We start from the raw sequence: 19286 nt of genomic DNA on the forward strand, positions 1-19286 counted from the left end.
CGCTTTCTTTTTTTAAGCACTTTGCGCTCTCCGTCTATGTACAGGCCCGAAATAGACATGCTGGAAATTTGTTATACAATATATGTACTAGAACTGGAGTGGGGGGGGGGGGGGGGTTAAATCTAATATACAGTAGGTATGAAAAGTTTTTGTGATTGCATAATGGAGACTGTAGCAGTGTTCACTTTCAAAATCACATCCAAAGGTAGGTAGCCTGAAGCTGCCTTGAATGAAAGTGATTCTGTTTAACCACCAAAATAATCAGCTCTGCATGATTGCATGGTTGTGTCTTGGATAGGTCCAAAAGGAGCTGACAAAATGTTTGCGGTCTCTTTGTTGAAAGGTCTAGAGAAGCATATAAACAAATAATAACCCTTTCTTGCAGTACACTGATAATGCGTCTTTATTGGTCACGTATACACATTACAGCATAGTGAAATTATATTTTCTTCGCATGTCCTAGCATGTCAGGAGGTTGGGGTCAGAGTGCAGGGTCAGCCATGATACAGCACCCCTGGAGCAGAGAGGGTTAAGGGCCTTGCTCAAGGACCCAACAGTGACAGCTTGGCAGTGCTCGATCAGTAACCCAGAGTCTTAACCGTCAAGCCCACTTTGACCACTGGTGTCAGGACACTGTTGGGTTTCTGTGTGTAGAGTATCTTGACTGGGTTTAGCTGCTGGTGAGCAGGGCGATGGGAAACGGGAGGGTTGGGAGCCCCCTGCTGGACAAACAATTCATACCTCTCCACAAAAACATCGGTACAGGTATAAAACTAAAAGCTTTTTTGGGAGGAAAACATTGTATACAACTGGCACAAGACAATTATAATATTTAAACCTTGTAGGCTAGGTGGAAAAAAAAAAACTTATATAAATTCTTAAATCCCCGAGTGTCTACTTTCATATGAGCCATTAACCAGTACATATTTTTGGCTTCTGTTAAAAGGAGCCTAAGCCATTCGATGTGTCGTGGAGCACAATTATCAAGTCTCTAAACGATGGCTTGTTGTCTGAGACCTTAATCGGCCTTAGTTCTAGAAGATCTATTTTGTCCAAATACGACACGGCTCATCAGTCACCATGCGTAGAGTGAAGCATGGTGGTGGCAGCATGACGCTTTAAAGATGCTTCTCTTCAACTGGGGAGGTATTTTGGCACAAACCCTGCTGGCCACTGTCAAAAAGTTGAACATGATGAGGAATCGCATTTTCCAACAGCCCAAAACGAAGTCTTCGAATGTCCCAGTCATGGGTCAGACCTCTGTCCCACAGCAAGCCAGTGGAGATCTCCTGAGAGTTTGAAGAGAACTTTTCGCAAGGAGTACTGGAATAATAGTCCATGATTGGAAAGGTGATCGAGATATATATTCGCTAAGACTACATTTTCTCTTCAATGAAAGATTAAACATGGACAACTTTCTGTCATGCTTTTATCACGTGCCGTTTCAACAAGGATGTAGATGGTTGATGAAGAAGTAAGGTTCTTTGGATATCTTGTTGCATAGATGAGAACCCTATAACAGAGGGATGTAGATCTCCTTGAAGAAGCTAGGACCTCGTGAGGAGAACTGTTGGAGGAAGCTACAGCAGCCAGTAAACCTCACAAGGTTCTGCCACAAGTGATCAGTTAGTAGGTCTTCACTTATCATTAGCCGTCATGAAGGCTTAGTGAAATAGTAATAATAATAATGTGATATGACAGGTGAATGAAGACTTCTCACTCTGTGATGCTAGTCAGCTCTGTGCTTATCTTCATCAAGAAAACTGGCTTTCTCCCCTACCTCCTCCTCAGGTCTGAATCATCCGTATATCGGGCCTTGCTTGTGACTTACTTTTAAAATACTCCCTTTAGAAGAATACGGTTACATGACGCAACACGTGCGTTCCCGACACCAACGCGTGTGAGAAATTTCTCTTTCGATTGACTCCTTTGGAGTAAATTTTATTTTACTTTTATTTTATTTTTTAAAAATCTTTGGAGGGGAAAAATATATATATATATATATATATATATATATATATATATATATATATATATATATATATATATATATATTATTTGATCAGTTTTGTTGTCCAAACAATGTCTGAATCCATTCCAAGTGTATTCATGGATATTTCTGGAAGGTCCCGAGTATTATATGCTTGCTGCTCTTTTGGAGGATCAAACAAATCTGTAATTCAGCTTTAAATCGAGCTAATTTACCACACGTTATTTCATCAGTTAAATACATATCACAGTCAAGTATCAGTTTTTTTTCTTTTTGTTTGTCCAAAAAGTCGCTAGAGTTTTGTCGCGCTTTTGGGTCTGAAAAGTCGCTGAGTCGGCAACACTGGTCTGCAATGACGGCTAGATAAAAGCCAGACTAAGCTCCGCCTCTCCCTGGCAAAAAAGTAAACACAGAGGGAGAGGGAATGCAGGGTTTTTCATTTATGCGCATTCTATTTCTCTAATAATAAAATACACCGAGTACCCACTTGATGCCGTTTTTTTTCTTGAAAACAATTTGCACCCCCCTTCCGAGCTCTCCGCGCCCCCTCGGGTTGAGAACCACTGGGTTAGTGTATTGACTGAGACGCACTAACACACCGTTGCCATGAGAGGCTGCTCTTGATGTTCAGCACACTCTCTACATGGCTTCCAGGTCAGAGGTCACACAGTAAACAATCCATCACAATGTCATTGAACGATATCAACTGCTTGGTGCAGTGAATCAAGCTAAACCCTGTGTGTGTGTGTGTGTGGGGATGTTGGAGAGCCGTCATTACTGGGATGGAATCGAGCTGTTTGAACTGCAGCGTCAGCTCCGAGGGGGTCGCGACCTCGCTAGTGTGTTTATCTCCAAATTTCTCCTCCTAGCGTTGACGCACAGGGACATGTCTACTGCGTAATGGTCATTGCTCGAAAGCTTGGATCCGTTCTGTAGTCTGCTGGTCAGCAAGTCGTGAGCTGCGATTTATCGATACTCGTCACAGTATCTAGCGTCCTTATTTATCATTTGGTGTTGTGATGCTTCTTTCGACGTAGAAATCCGATGTCCTTTCATTTCTTTCCATCTTTGTGTGTCTTTCTCAGATCTCTACTGCACGCTGGAAGTGGATTCCTTCGGTTACTTCGTAAGCAAAGCCAAGACCCGTGTTTTCCGCGACACCACCGAGCCCAACTGGAACGAGGTAAGCGTTCCGTTTAGTCGTTTTTCTCCGGGTCCGTCCGAGTTTGTCGTAGTTTCTCCGGCGCTCGGATTTCATCTGTATCTCTTGTGGCGACTCTCCAACAGGAGTTCGAAATCGAGCTGGAGGGCTCGCAGTGCCTGCGCATCCTGTGCTACGAGAAGTGCTACGACAAGTCCAAGCTCAACAAGGACGACAACGAGATCGTAGACAAGATCATGGGCAAGGGGCAAGTGCAGGTAGGAGGGACACGCTACATTTCGTACGTTCACGCACTCTCACAAACGGCTGTCCGTTTCCGTCCGTCCTCTGTGACGCAGATGAGGAAAAGTCCTGTCTTTGCACGCTTGGATGCGTGTAATAGTTTTGCTCTTTGGTGTATTAGTGTCACAAGGACGGTATGCAGCTATAAAAAATTGCATCGTATGAGATTTTTACAATCAAATAATCGAGGGTTAGCCAGGCCAAGTAGCGTATCATGTGCATGGGCGAACGATAATCGCTGCACCAGTTGTAATGGTTTTGTCATTATCCACGGTGTTTAACCTAACACTAAATTATTATTCCAACTGCGTTCCTCTCCGCCTCCTCCCGAATCTAGGGCAGCGTTTAAGCGGCAGAAAGCGAGGTGAAGTTAATCGCAGGGCCGATTCTCCTGTTTACGCTTCCCTTCGTCTCTGGGGAACACAGCCATGGGTGAACTGCAGGCTGAGAGTATTCTCTGTGCTTCTGTATGCTCTCTCATCACACACTTCATAAACAGCGCGTTCGCACTTAAGCGGGAGAAATGTGTCGCACAGGTGTCTCACTGAAAATTAGTGCAACGTGCGAGTCTGTGCAAACGTTGCATTTGGAGCACACTGTTCAAATTCTCAAACGCTCACACAGCCCGGCAGACACAATTAAGCCAACAAAGACCTTTTTTTTTTTTTTTTTTTTTTTTTTTTTTTTTTTTTTTCTTTGATGAATTGTGGATACCGTTTCAATATCAAGGAATCCACTGAGGATGTGTCTTTTGCATTCATCCAGAACCCACGTCTAGGCTTGTGCTGATATTAATCTTATGGCGATACTGTATGATCAGAGTAACAGTTCTGTCTTATGGTTATTTTTTTAAACTTGAACTCTCATTACGTTCGATATGGTACCATATACAACAGTAATAAATTTTTCCACCATAACATGAAATAGATCTCAACAAATGCCTGATTGTTATCAAGATCAGATCGGATTTTAGACGTCGTCTAAAAACCCGCCCCGTTACCCCTCTCACGTTTTTTCATTGGAAGATCGCAGAGCGTCGACTCTAGCAAAAGGATGTTAGCGTCAGATATCAGCCGAGTATTTGTATTAAAATGGAAAAAAGTGAGCTCGGTGCGTTCGCTCTGAAAGAATGAGGAAGTGCCGTCTCCTTTTGTAACGAGTATCTTACTTTTGCTGAATCATAAGACATAATGTACAAGCTTAATAAAAGTTTGCCCAGAGGGTTAACTTCCTTCCTAACACTTTTCTAATGCAGAGTCCGCCCCCCCCCCCCCCCCCCCCCCCCACAATCTCTATGCCAACACAGATGGGTTTGTTTTAGCTTTGGCTCTTTATGTGAATCAGGCTTTTCATTCAACAGACGAAGGTCACTGGCGGAGAAACGAAAGTCCTGCAATATTGCTGAGACTGGAGTCTGCTTTATTGGAATGTCGCACTTTCATTACCGTTACGGCGTTTACAAGCACCCAAACGGGAAACTCGCAGTTTTCAGTTAATAGTTGCGAGATCTCTGATTCATCACATCCTCCTCTTGCATACCTGGAAGACAAGGGCAAAGAATCACGGATTTGTTGAAGATTCTGGGAATGCGCTAAGCACAGAAGTGCGTGTCCCGCTCCGACCTTGTGAACTCTTCGGCGCTAATCTCGGTTTATATTTCCATGCAAATGCTCCATGCGGAGACCTCGTTCGAGAAAGCGATCGCATAAGAGAAAGTCTGTTGCCGAAACGTACAGAGATGCCTACCATGAGTGGGCTTTGTTTGTCTATCTCGTTTTCATTCCCGATCGAGCTCTCCCCTTCCCTTCCCCGATATTTTCCTCGCTGTGGCTTTGGCAGCATTGTGTATACAACCATAAAATGAAAACAAGCAGGGAACATTGCTCCTGCAGGCAGCGGAGAGATATTTTCACCACATGTGGAGCTGGCATGGCCTGAAAGAAGGAAAATGCTGAAAGGATAGGATGTGCTGTCCTGAAAAGTCCTAAAATGCTGGGAACATCTGAGGTCTGGGGGACTAGAGAGTCTGTACTCCACACGGAGGAATGTAAAGTTAGAATAAGTCAGAATAATTAGTCTTGCTAGCCAAAAGCTGTTGATATATATAAAGATATGGTCTTATCCTGTGGTTTTCCGGAGAGAAAACACCAGCATTGTTGACTCGTCAGTGTTCGATCAAACGGTCCAACAGAAAGGTTGGTTTCAACTGGGTAGTTTGCACCAATTGGTCGAACCACCCTTTAGTCTCCATAATTGTACTTAACTCGCCTTCCTGTTGCACCATTGGATCAAAGTAACCTTTCTGCTACACCTTAGGGTTGAATCAACCTTTTTGTTGCACCGTATGGGGTTGAACCAAACTACCCGGTTTAAACCAACGTTTTTGTTGGACCGAAAAGTCTCTATTTAGAGTTTGTTGCTTTGAGTGACATTTTTAAAGCAAATGCTTCAACAAAAAGGTTGATTTAAAGTGTTTAGTTTGGTTCAACTCCATATGGTGCAACAGAAAGATCGGTTCAACCAACTGGTGCAAAAGGAACGTTGGTTCCACCCAATGGTGCAACAGAAAGGTTGGCGTGAACCAATGGTGCAAGAGAAATTATGGTTTGAACCAATAGTGCAACAGAAATTATGGTTTGAACCAATAGTGCAACAGAAATTATGGTTTGAACCAATAGTGCAAGAGAAATTATGGTTTGAACCAATAGTGCAACAGAAATTATGGTTTGAACCAATAGTGCAACAGAAATTATGGTTTGAACCAATAGTGCAACAGAAATTATGGTTTGAACCAATAGTGCAAGAGAAATTATGGTTGAACCAATGGTGCAAGAGAAAGGTTGGTTCATCTCAGTTGGTTTGACCCAGAGTGAGTCAAAGCTTGGTTTCATTGGTTTGCCCCAGTGTCAAAGTATTGCTTTAAAAAAAAAAAAAAACAGTCTAATCTAAAAACTAGTATCCTCTGCTGTTAGCAGTTCTTAAATACTACGAGTCAGACTGTAAAACGAATCCCAGTTCAGAGTTCGTGAGCAAATACAACCAATGCTGAAAGATACATGTACTGCAAAAATCAGAGGATTTAGGTAATGTGCCATACCTCTAAAATTGATCGTAAGAACCACATAAGAAGTGGTAGTGTAATGGAAAGACATAAGAGAATAAATGGGGCCACGGAGAAGAGACCGTTATATACGCCTGTTTTCCGTATCACAGAGGAATGATGTGACTACCTTGCAGTAGCAAAGATTTCAGTGCTGACAGAGCTGCTGTTCTTTTTTCGGGGGGGGCGGGGCAAGATGGAAAGACCCGTTTTTCCCTTCAGTCTCTCGAGAGGTCCACATTTATTGACCGAGTCTGTGGTTTCAGCATCTACAGTAAAAAGGCCTTAAATGGTCAAGTCTCTATTTAGAGCCTGTTGCTGTGAGTGATATTTAGAGAGGGAAAGTTCACGTTTGCATTGTCCATGCGGTGGGATATTACAGGCGTTGTTGTCTTGAAAGCTACTGGAAGATGAAGTTGTATGCAGTTGAATTGAATAGAGGAGGATTCCGTCCAGCGTGGAAGTCTTTCTTTGAACTTTCTGGCCGAACAAGAAGTGCTTCAAGTGGTCAGTGGCCCCTTTACTTTTCTGCTTGGTTTGTTATGTTAGCCTTATTTTCTTCTGCCCCAGAGTTAACCTCTCAACCCTGGGGACCACCATGGTAATTGGGGGTCAATCGGCTACTAACGTGGCACATAATCTTCCTCTTTCAGCCTAATGGAAGATCCTAATGGCATTTGAAAGTGGCTTCAAGGGAAGCAACAAAAAGCAAACGAACGCCCGTTCAATACACACGTCCAACTGTGTACACCTCGTCAATCAAACCTTGCGTTACGCGAGAGTGGGTTGAGACGGACACTCGGGATACTGCATTCAAGGTTTTTACTCGATCGGAAAAGCTATTAATAATACAAGAGACACTTCCTTGTGACTGTTCTACCTTTCCGAAACTCGTTCTCAGTTCACGTTTGCTTGAAAGCCCAGTCTCACTGGGGACGTGTTATGCAACCGAGGGGTTGTTGAACCTAGCACTCTGCATACATGAATTATTACAGATCCAAAGTTTCCATACTTTTGCTTGCTGTCCTACCTTATCCTTGCTGTCTCGCTGCCATGTCCCTACTGTTCCCTCAAGGGAGCTCATGTACTATTTCGATCTCTTCCCTCTGTCTGCTTTTTCTCCAGTCACTGTTCCTTTTCTAGGCCTTTTGTGTTGTTTGCAGCTGGTAAATCGACTGCTGGGAGTTCTTAAGAAAGCATTCTCAGCTGAGATTATAAAACAAATTGAGTTCTCAGTTGGCTAAAAGCAGTCTCCCACCCAGACCTCCTTTCATATTTAGGCATTTGGCAGAGGGTTGAGAAAGAGAAAGTATCTTCCAAAAACCTGGGGGGTGGCCAGATGGAGGAAAAAGAGAAATGAACTTGTGTGCCATTGACATTGAAGCGGTAGAAGCCCTGAGATCTCAGCCCTCATCCAGTAATTTAGTGTATAAGAACAAGAGCGGGTCCAGAACTGCGCCCCTGGGAACCCGGGCAGCAGTGATGAAATTGCATGTCTTCAGGCTACATGGTAGGATCGACCCTGAAGATATGACTGAAACCAGGTTTGAGTGTATCTCCTGATAACCGAGTAGATTGGAAATAAGTATCAGGCATCGCCGCCGACAGGTCCAAAAAGAAATGAATAAAAAGACGAGGATTCCGACTGGATGTTCACTCATCCAATCAGAATCCATGTATTGGCCAAGTAAGATAAAAAAAAATTAAGAGTAGAATATATTCAATAAATAATGCCTGAATCGCACTTCAACCCAACGTATGAGCCAAGGTGTGAGACTCCTCTCGTTTGATTCCGAACCCACGCCGACACCGTCTCATAAAATCATGCGGATCTTACAGATACCAAGTGTATTAAGTGTACAAAACTGGAGTCATTTGATCAGGATACTGGATGCTTTGTGCATGAGAATGCATAGTATCACATCACATTGTGTTATTAGAGAGAGATTTAATGGTGTGAATAATTGAATCAGTCGCTCGATCCTAGGATTAGGACCTCAGCACACTCTGGATCCGCCTCCGCTCAGCACACAGGAGCGTAATTAACCTCGAAATCGCTTACGGAGAACAGGACGTCGCGCGTTCCTGTAACGGTGTCGTCAACATTCCTACTTGTTTATCCGTTATTCTGTATCTCTAGCGCGCATATTCGCTGTAGAATCTGTCACCAGATCTACTGAAAGGCAGCAGGGAATTAAATAAATTCCCACCTCTTTAGATCTCCACTGTATTCCACTTCTATATAGGGACCTTCACGGAGTCGTGGTTTTGTACAACCGCGAGTGTGTGTGAAGCTGCTTGACAGTGGAATATGGCTTCTAAAAGGGAATGATATGTTACGCCATGAATCACACCCCCGAGTCCGTCATGTTGTTTCGCAATATGTCATGTGACCTTTTTTCAGTCAGTCACCATCAGGGGATTGGTAGATAAAGCCAGGCCTGTCAGACCTGACAGATGGGGTTATTGGGGTGCACGCACACACACACACACACACACACCCATATGCACACTGCCCTCAGACACCACACACACACACACATTTGGCCCTGGGGAAAACGCTGTACTAATTGGTGGCGGGCAAATTTATTACATGTAAATGATATCGGTGTGATCGCCGGTGGTGATCTACGACGGGAAGCTAAAATCCAAACGCTATAAACAGTTCGACAATAATCAAGGGCTGATCAAGGCATTATATCATAATGATGATCATGAATGATGTGGAGAAAAATACGCACACACTTTTAAAGACGGATCGGCATCTGCATTCGCGATCGGATTATTCCAAATTTGGTCACCTGACAGTTCTCGCCCGCTCATTTATTACACACCGCTACCGGCCTTGGAGGCCGAAGGCTAACGCATGCTTCCACCAAGACACCTGAAATCCAGCCCAAGCACATCTTTTCAGCCTGCTGCTCCTGCCGACGTCGCGGAGCAACATAACGCGCAGTCTTCCTCATACGTGAGCTCACAGATGCCCGTTTTTGGCTCGTTTCCCTGTGATTGACCGGCGACAGAAAGTACTCCATCCCTCCCACCCGTAGAGCACGGCCAATTTTACTCCCTGTGGCGTTGCCATTTATCCTCATTCGGTCTGTTCCACAATAAATAAAACCTAAAAAATCCCCAAATCCACTCTAATCTTGTTTTGATCGCTCCCAGTTGACTGTAACTCAGTACAGTGCGTTCACGTCGCCGTAAACCCGTCTGCGGTGCACCCTCTCGGGCTCAAGTTATGAAATACGGTGTGTATCTGGAATATCTGGGTCACATGTTAGTCGGGGCAAAATGAAAGCCTCGATAAAGCCTCGTCGTTTAGCTCGGTTTCTCATGCACCGAGCCGCCAGTAGGATCTTCTCTAAGACGGATTTGGCTTCGACGTGTCATCACTTTATCCTCCCTGATTCTTGTCGGAATGAACAATGGATTGCCAAGATGTGTACGAGACCCAGAGAGAGTCTTACTTTTTCTTTTCTGTCCGATTTTTTATTTTTTTTTTTAGTGATTAAGCACTGAATTTGAGGATTCATTCAGGAAGTCCCGCAGTAAATCAAGGGAAGGTGCACTGATGAATAAGTGTACGAGGATATGAGGGGAAAAATGCACCGAGATGTGAATATGAATGAGATGCGGGGAGGGGGATAAGGTTTGGGGGATAAGGCGTCACAGACGGGGTCCGATTACTCGTCTGATTATTATTGTAGGCGCTCCATCGTGTATGGGGCTGATCATTTAAAGCGTAGCTTTATATAGCATCGCTGGATGAGGTTTTTGTTCAAACGGTCAATTTGACGTCGGGAACCGGAGTGAGATCCGAACGAGGAGAGCGAACACTTGTGCGAGGAGCTTTTAATGAACGGAACAGCGTGAGGGGAGAGAAGGGGGGGAAAAAGAAGCAAATGGCAAGCAGGAGAACAAAGGACTAGAGCCGAGGCGCTGATGAGCGATGTGTCAGCATGCCAGGATTATAAATGGGAAAAGGTGCGATGCAGCGCCTGTCTAATCTTCACCTTTCCCCCTCTTTCTAAAGCCCCACACACACACACACACACACACACACACACACACATACACGACATATAGTCAAGACACTAGTGTGTGCTGAAGTGCTTCACTGTAATGGCTTCTCCAATAACATTCAATTGACAGAGAAGCGCAGATTCAGCAGTACAGCGGGCGACCTCTGGATATTACGCTTACAGATAATAAAGTGTGTGTGTGTGTGTGTGTGCGCGCGCGCTGTCCTCACTTCACCTATACGCTCCGACCGTGTGTAAATGTTGGCGTCTCCTCACCGTGTCCAAGTAGATTTCTGTGCTCCAAATATCAGCCTGATCTTTCCCATTCGAAGCAGGTCTCTTAAAGGGCCAGCGCAAGCATTATTTCACCAAGAGTCGTTTGTTTATATAGTAACTAAGAGTTTTGTCCCTCTGCCGCGTGCCGTATGTTAACACAGAGGGATAGTTGGGACTGAAGCCGAGTTTGTCGTTTCGAATCAGACTTTTGGATCAAATTTGAGTCCAAGGTGTCGGATAACACATTTCATACCAAGAGACATTTTATTTGTGTGTGTGTGTGTGTGAGAGAGAGAGAAGGGGAACATTATGAGTATGCACACATGCACGGATGCTCAAATTTGTGTGTGTGCGCGCGTGTGTGCGTACATTTGGGCAGCAGACCCTGCTAAGAAATACCAAGAATGGTTTGCGCAGAACTGACATGTTGAAGCCAGGGAGCTTGCTTTCTTTCCATAAAATTGCACCACATTTCATCCAGAACCTGAGACTATTGTGTGTGTGTGTGTGTGTGTGTGTGTGTGTGTGTGTGTGCACATGCGTCTGTCAGATTTGACCTTGTGGGGAAATTTCGTCTTCTTTTTAGCTTTTATAAAAGAGTCAAAAGATTAAATTTAGATCTACGTGTCGCATAGCAGTAATGAGCTGGAGTCATAATTATGGCAATGGAAGGTCCTCACAAGGATAGTATGACGTGTGTGTGTGTGTGTGTGTGTTGGGGGTCATTTCATTCTTGGTCTCTTCATCTGGGTGCTATAATAGAGATTGATTATGCTGCTCGCAGTGCCGCTGGGATGTGTAAATCATTGTGTGTGTGTGTAGAATGTGGAAGAGGGACCCGAGGTGAAAGGTGGTGCTGCTTTAACACACAAAGGGAGAGAAGAAAATAGATGAGGAACTGAGTGAGAGATATGAAGCATGGGGGGAAACCTGCCCTCCATTAAGCACTCATGGCTGACGGCGACATGCCGGAGACTCTGTGGACCAGTCGCTATAACGTAGGCAATAACAGGAACTAGCTTTCTTTTGGATGTTTCACACTATTAACTAAGGGATTATTTTGTTGGCGAGTTGCAGGAGTGTAAGAGGAGCAAAATAAGTATGTATGTATTAAGGCTGATCAACTATAGCATAGATACTGCTCTTCTAAAGATTATAAATGAGTGAGGATGCTGGGGTGTGTTCTATTTGTGTACCGCTTTATTTATTTAAGTAGCCGCTTGAGGTGTGCCTCAAGGCTACATTCTGGGGACAAAACTGTTCTTTATGCACGTCAACCATCTGGCTGTGTTATTCAGCAGCACGACACCGAGCCGTCGTCGTTATGCCGCTATGAAATTTAATCGAATCATTGTTCCCGCTCAACTTAGCGATTGTTCGCGTAGGTTAAAGAGCAAACGCCAACGCCTTTTGGTGCACGGGTGCGTTTCCTGTAGCGGCTGTAGGCCAGCTGTGGTGAGATCTCAGCATTTCTTTCCATCACAGCGGAGCAGAAAGAGCAACACGACGACAGATTTATTTACTTTGAAGACCGTAACTTGAGCGCCGCAGTACGTGTTTAACTCGTGTGTTTTGCTGTTTGTATCAGAAAGGGTTTGCTGAATATTTTTGAATTTGCTCTGGTGTGTGTGTGTGTGTGTGTGTGTGTGTGTGTGTGTGTGTGTGTATTGTATGAATTGTGTCTTGCAGCAACAGTCACCACTGTGTACATACATGGACACATTGATTTTAAAAGTGCTTCTCATTTCACCTCCCCTCATTTAAATGAATATAAACACACACACACACACACACACACTGCAGTTATTCACTCCTGTTTCACATTTCACATTTGACCACCAGCCCTCGCTCCTACCCTCAAGACATTCTGTGACATGAGCTATTCATTTAGCTGATCTTCGGGGAACATCAGAGATTTGCAGTAAGAGTGATAACCCTGAAAGGTTAGATTCCTCACTTACAGTTTAAAACTCCTGAATCTCCACTCCTGACCCTCACTCCTGACCCTCACTCCTGACCCTCACTCCTGACCCTCACTCCTGACCCTCACTCCTGACCCTCACTCCTGGATCTCCACTCCTGACCCTCACTCCTGACCCTCACTCTTGGATCTCCACTCCTGGATCTCCACTCCTGACCCTCACTCCTGGATCTCCACTCCTGACCCTCACTCCTGACCCTCACTCCTGAATCTCCACTCCTGACCCTCACTCCTGACCCTCACTCCTGACCCTCACTCTTGGATCTCCACTCCTGGATCTCCACTCCTGACCCTCACTCCTGGATCTCCACTCCTGACCCTCACTCCTGACCCTCACTCCTGAATCTCCACTCCTGACCTTCACTCCTGACCTTCACTCCTGACCTTCACTCCTGACCCTCACTCCTGGATCTCCACTCCTGACCCTCACTCCTGACCCTCACTCCTGACCTTCACTCCTGACCCTCACTCCTGGATCTCCACTCCTGACCCTCACTCCTGGATCTCCACTCCTGACCTTCACTCCTGACCTTCACTCCTGACCCTCATTACTGGATCTCCACTCCTGGCCCTCACTCCCGGCCCTCACTCCCGGCCCTCACTCCCGGCCCTCACCCCCGGCCCTCACCCCCGGCCCTCACCCCCGGCCCTCACCCCCGGCCCTCACTCCAGACCCTCACTCCAGACCCTCACTCCCGGCCCTCACTCCCGACCCTCACCCCTGACCCTCACTCCTGACCCTCACCCCTGGCTCTCACTCCTGACCCTCACTCCCGACCCTCACCCCTGGCTCTCACTCTTGGATCTCACCCCTGTATCTAGCTCCTAAATCCGACAGTAACGTCAGTCATATGTTTCTGTTTAAACGCCAGTTTGTGATCGGTTCCTTCCTTTTCCCCCCTGGCTGTTCACTCTCTATTACGCTCTACAACCTTCTTTCCCTCTTTCCCTCACTAACAAAGTCGTTATTATCCTCTGAGGAGGAGGGCAATGGCAAAATAAACAAAAGGTTTTTCCTAGACTTTATCTGCAGTAGGTAACCTACGACCTGTGACTTCACCAGCTTTCGTCTCGAAAAAACAGGAAGGTGGGATTACGGTGTATTCAGTCCCAAAATATACGAGAGGAGCTGCTCATTCTTAATTAACGTCCGCACCGGACTGTTACCCGGATATTTCCTTACTGTTGTGTTCGGTGCGGTGCTTCGTCCCGACATGCTTTTCTGGTTAGCGCGGTTGGCACGTCCGGAAAAGAAAGTCGGCGACGGAACATCTGAAACTTGTTCCTCCGAGTTCTTACTGTCCTTATTTAACTTCCAGTTCTAGCTTTCGAGCTCGCCAGGTTGTCCCGGTGTCTCGTTTTCCCACCAGGATCCAGGAAAAGCAGCCCAAATGGGTCAAGACCCAAATAAACACGGTACAGCTCAGATCTTTCAGATCGCGCTCCCTGATCTAGAGCGGCACGCAGAACAGGACTGATGTGCAGCTGGTTTTTATTTATTGATTTATTTATTTCTTTTAAAATCGTAGCCTCAGTCCCTTTTTCGTATCGATGCTGAATGTTCCAGAACACACGGAGGAGCAAGACACTGACGTCTTCGAGCCCAGCTAGTGTTATAGGATATTTCTGGGTCGTAGCGTTTGGTTTATTTTGGCCTCTTTTGCGGCACTCTGCTGTGTGTCCGCAGGGGTGTGTGTGTGTGTGTGTGTATGTGTGTGTGTGTGTGTGTGTGTGTGTGTGTGTGTGTGTGAGAGAGAGAGTGAAAGGGCAGAGGAACAGACGGGTATGGAGGTCTGTGTGTGAATAATGGATGAGAACATGGCACGCGTGATAAGCCCTTACATTTCACCCTGCACCTCTGAGCAGAGTCGTGTGCGTGTGCGTGTGCGTGTGTGTGTGTGTGTGTGTGTGAGATGATCACCTCTGGTTCGGTATATGATCTTGGCGCTGTGTTTTTATTCCTTACGCTAGGCTCCGGTAAACACGAGGGGACGGAGACGGATTTCTCGGATGCGTATGTTTTTTATTTCCAGGTCCGAGTCGTTCACTTCCTGTAAGTCGTTCACCAGGCCCCGTTAGAAACACGTACACACTCTACTCGTGTCAGCATCTCGCACTGCTCGTTCGTCCTCTGGCTTTTACCCTGCTGTTATTTCTCCCTTTCTCTCACTCTCTCTCGAGCCTTTTTCCACTCATCATCTCAGTGACTGTGGTGCGTGCCTTTCGGAAGCACTTTCTTATATAATATGGACCGAACACACACACACACACACACACACACACACACAGAGTGAAGTATACTGATGTGACATCAGAACACTCAGTGTGGTATTATTGTTAGGTGAAACAAGGAGATGTGGATGGATGGATGGGAGAAAATGGAAGGAGAGGAAGCGAAGGACAAGGAGATAAATATAGAAATGAAAGAGTGTCTGGATGGATCACTGAAAGAAATGAACTCGCGGACGGCGGAAAGAAAAAAGGCGAGTAGGTGAGGAAGGACGGATAAATAGATGGACGGAAGGAAGGAAGAAAAACAGAATGAACGAACAAATGATTGATGGAAGACGGAAAGATATGAAACCAGTTTTTTTTTTAAAAAAAGGATGGATTGATATATGGCTGGTGGAAGAAGGAAGAACGGGGGCGGGAGTGAAAAGATGGATGGATGAAGGAAAGAATGCAACGAGGAAAGCGATAACTGACGAGGGAACGAAAGATGTATGGAAGAAGGAAAGGATGAGAGGTAGGAAAAGAAATGAATTAAATGGATGAAAGAGCGAGAACGAAAAGACGGATGGAAGAAAGGAAGGGGAAAAAAGCTGAAAGAAAGAACGGTGGAGGAAAGAAAGGAACGTACACGAGACATGAAAGAAGTAAAGCAAGCAGAAATGAGAGGAATGATGGATGGAAGAAAGAAAGATGGACAGATTTTTTTTTTTTTCCTCCCCAGTGGGATAAGCCAAATATCTCTACAAGGTCATGGGGGACTTTTGGGCTTCACAAAAGATACACACACACACACACACACACACACACGTAAAGGTAGCTTCCAGCTTGCAGAAGGATCGCAGGACCTTCAGACCCTCTGAATTGCTACCAGATGTTTGTTTCCATTGTTTCTGCTACAATGTCAGTGTTTCACTCCCTCAGGAGACTTAGACCAGAATGTTCTGTCTAGATGGTGGCAGATTTGAGTGTGTGTGTGTCTTTTGTACATATGTTTGCGAAGAGCAGAACGAGGATCCAAGCTTCTCGTCATCTGCGGTAAATGTCCTGGTCATAGTGTTCCTATCCTGTTACAGCAACAAACACCGCCATCTTTCCTTCTCCTCACAGCACAGTCGTGTCCCAAACGCTAACACAGTACCGCCTTCTTCTTCTACTTATTTTCATTAGAACAACAGCCTTGGAAAGAAACATCCTGAGCTTGTAAACATGAGGGAGTAACACATGACCGACTGCACAGGTTGTAATGTTTAACGGTTAAGTCGGGGTGTTGCTAGGTGGTTGCTAGGGTGTGGTGGTGTTTGGCAGTTGCCATGCTATTCTAACCGGTTGCTTCCGTGTGTCTAGGTGGTTGCCATGGTATCCCAAGTGGTTATTACATTGTTACTGGGTCCTTACTATTGTATTTCAGGTGATTTTCTAGGCTGTTGCTAGGTGGTTGCTATGGTATCCCAAAGTGGTTATTAGGTTGTTACTGCGTCCTTACTATAGTATTTCAACTGGTTTTCTAGGCTGTTAGGTGGTTGCTATGGTATCCCAAGCGGTTATTAGATTACTAGGTCCTTATTGTTGTATTTCAGGTGGTTTTCGAAGCTGTTGCTAGGTGGTTGCTATGGCGTATCCCAAGTGGTCATTACATTGTTACAAGCTCCTTACTATAGTATTTCAAGTGGTTTTCTAGTCTGTTGCTAGGTGGTTGTTATGCTGTTGCTTTGGCATCCCAGGCGGTTGCTAGGTTTTAGCTAGGCCGTTGGTATCTATGGTATCTCAGCTAGTGTTCTAGCAGGAAGCCAGAGTGCGAGTGGGCGGAGCAATGCAGATTTCAATTGACTCCAGTATATCTGAAGGACCAGCGAAAAAGACCTGTGAAGAGGAATTAGGTTAGCCTTTCTCAGGCTAAGCTAATTTCTAAACACTGTTGAAAACATTTAGTCCCAACCTTTTGTCCGGTACGTTAACAAACGCATTAGCTACTGTCTTTTTTTCCCAAAGCGGTTATAACTTCCTAACCTTTGGCTTGTAGTGTATATCCGGAGGCCTTATTTATCTGCCAGCGTTTCTATGCTAGTCAGAACGTACAAGCTAGTCTCTTTTCTTCACACGTGCCCTCTGCGTGTCTTCCTCCAACATCCGTGTCTTCATCTGCTGTACATCCTACACGTTCATGCTTTTATTTTATTTACGTATGTCCTCGCTCGGTTCCTGTTCGTTTAACGTCCCCGTGCTCTCGTCTTCACAGCACGCGGCTACGTGTGTTTGGGATACACCTTCGAAAGTCATCACGGGCTCCATTTGAGATCGATGTACCTGCCGCTGTCGTTTTAGCGCTAATTCGTCACCGCCCGACATCGCTGTGTTCATATTGTCGGACGTGGAAAGGGAGGAGGCGCAAAAGACAAAGTGAGACGGACGACCAGTGAGCAGTACGGCGGGATGGAGACGCGTTAACCGCGTTAGCACCGCGATTCCGCCTTTGGCTGTTTTTCGCCGTTCCTCAGTGCCACGCTAACATTGTTAGCGTTGTGTTCGGCTGTGATAAGCGAGCTCATTATTGTAGGCTGGGGCGGCGGTAGCTGTTGTTTATAGATTGTGTTTTTGTTGGCTTTGACTCTGAGGACACTGACCCAGGCGTCGTCGTTTCTTAAGAATGGACCGGATTTGTGATTATTTTAGCGTTCCAAGGCAGCTTTTCTCTCACCACACGATCACTGATCTCTTTCCTCGCCAGCACCCCCTGTAGTTTCCCTCTCTTCCTCTCGCTCCGTGAATGATTCTGGATTTCCTCAGCTCTTCCTCCTTCTCCCAAGTAAGCCACTCTACGAGAAGGAGCAGTGCGTCACTTCCTGTTACGGAAAATTAATGGCTTCTTGTCAAACGTTCGTGAAGCTATTACGCAGATCCGGCGTGAAGAGTCCGCGGAATGTTTTTACGCGCGAAGGTGTTCTTCACGTCGAAGGGGCGTCGCTGTAAAAGATTCCGGCGACGTTTCCTTTCAGGTCCTCGGCATTTCCTTCTCGCCAGCGCTCCTCGACCCCGAGTTCAGGAAGTGACGCGAGCTCCACACGGCTGCTCACGAAGCACGTACGCACAACGTTTACAAACTTTTCAAAGAGTTTCGCTGTATATACCAGCGTTTCGCTTTAGAGCGGTCGACACGTTAGCTTGGGTAGAAAGAATTCCGACTTCCCACTTCCGAGGGAATTTCGAACGCGCCCAAAGGACACGGATAATTAAATCGCCCTTCGTGGCGTACCTAGACACCGACCGGAAAGATGTGTTCCTGTTTTAATATACGTATTCTTCTTTCCTGCGAGGGGATAACTGTTCCGACCCCGCCTCTTTTTATTTGTATGACTAGTAAGGAATAGACTCGTAGCTACGCACACGCCAGACTTCCTGTAGAGAATATAATTGTGCGGAATGTGACAGTGTCCCGGTGTGTGCGAAATTCACCGGAATGCGACTAACTGGATTTGCGTGTGTGTGTGTGTGTGTGTCTGTAAGAGACCCAGAAACATATGGCGCTCTATTTTGTGTTTCCTGTAGCTGTCCAGATGTTAAACTATGCATGTCGTTTGATGGTATGGAAAGGGGCGGGGGGTTGGGTTATAGAGAAAGCTTGTTTAAGAGTATATGAAAGAAGGACTGTAATATGTGTGTGTGTGTGTGTGTGTGGGGGCGGGTAAAGCCTCTTCCTCCACCCACTTTCTGTAAATCCCTATCCGATTGAGAGTTCCGTGCACACTGTTAATTAAACTGGATTTGTGAAGCGCGTGGATGCCCTTAGGGGATCCGTGTGGGACCGTGTAGAAGACGAACCACTTTTTAACCCGCGGACGTGCCGGCGTTCGTATCGGTGCTGTGACTCGGCCAGACGGCGTTTTCCTAGAAAGCCTCTCGAAGACAAAAGGGATGAGCGAGCCTCATGAATTAATCATTGCCCCCCCGCCGTGCCTCGTGTGTGTGTGCGCACGTGTGTGTGATGATGATGAATTTGCTCATCAGATCGAATTTCAGTTATCCTCTTATGATGTACGTCTCTCTCTTCATTTTGTCCTTAGTGTGGCTTGTATCGATTTTTGCGCGATCGTAAATACAAATGGTTTCCATGGAAACCAAGAGGCTAATCAGTCAAGGTTGTACCATGACACGCTAGGTAGCCCGTCAGGTGGTGTGTGTGTGTGTGTGTGTCTTAATGATCTCTGCTTTAGTTCTTGAAGCCTTCGCAACAAAGCATTTGC

At 45.7% G+C, this 19286-nt stretch overlaps 1 protein-coding gene across 4 annotated transcripts in view; it reads left to right on the forward strand.

The window, feature by feature from the left end:
- abr (ABR activator of RhoGEF and GTPase) overlaps positions 1 to 19286 on the forward strand; it is a 140356-nt gene that overhangs the window by 100842 nt on the left and 20228 nt on the right. For all 4 annotated transcript variants that reach the window (XM_017459642.3, XM_017459644.3, XM_053676830.1 and 1 more), the window contains 2 exons: positions 3076 to 3173; positions 3278 to 3409. In XM_017459642.3, coding sequence (XP_017315131.1) covers positions 3076 to 3173; positions 3278 to 3409 — 230 coding nt within the window. The remainder of the gene's footprint in view (positions 1 to 3075; positions 3174 to 3277; positions 3410 to 19286) is intronic.

The sequence above is a fragment of the Ictalurus punctatus genome, chromosome 28 (assembly GCF_001660625.3).
Source record: "Ictalurus punctatus breed USDA103 chromosome 28, Coco_2.0, whole genome shotgun sequence".
NCBI classification, from domain to species: domain Eukaryota; kingdom Metazoa; phylum Chordata; class Actinopteri; order Siluriformes; family Ictaluridae; genus Ictalurus; species Ictalurus punctatus.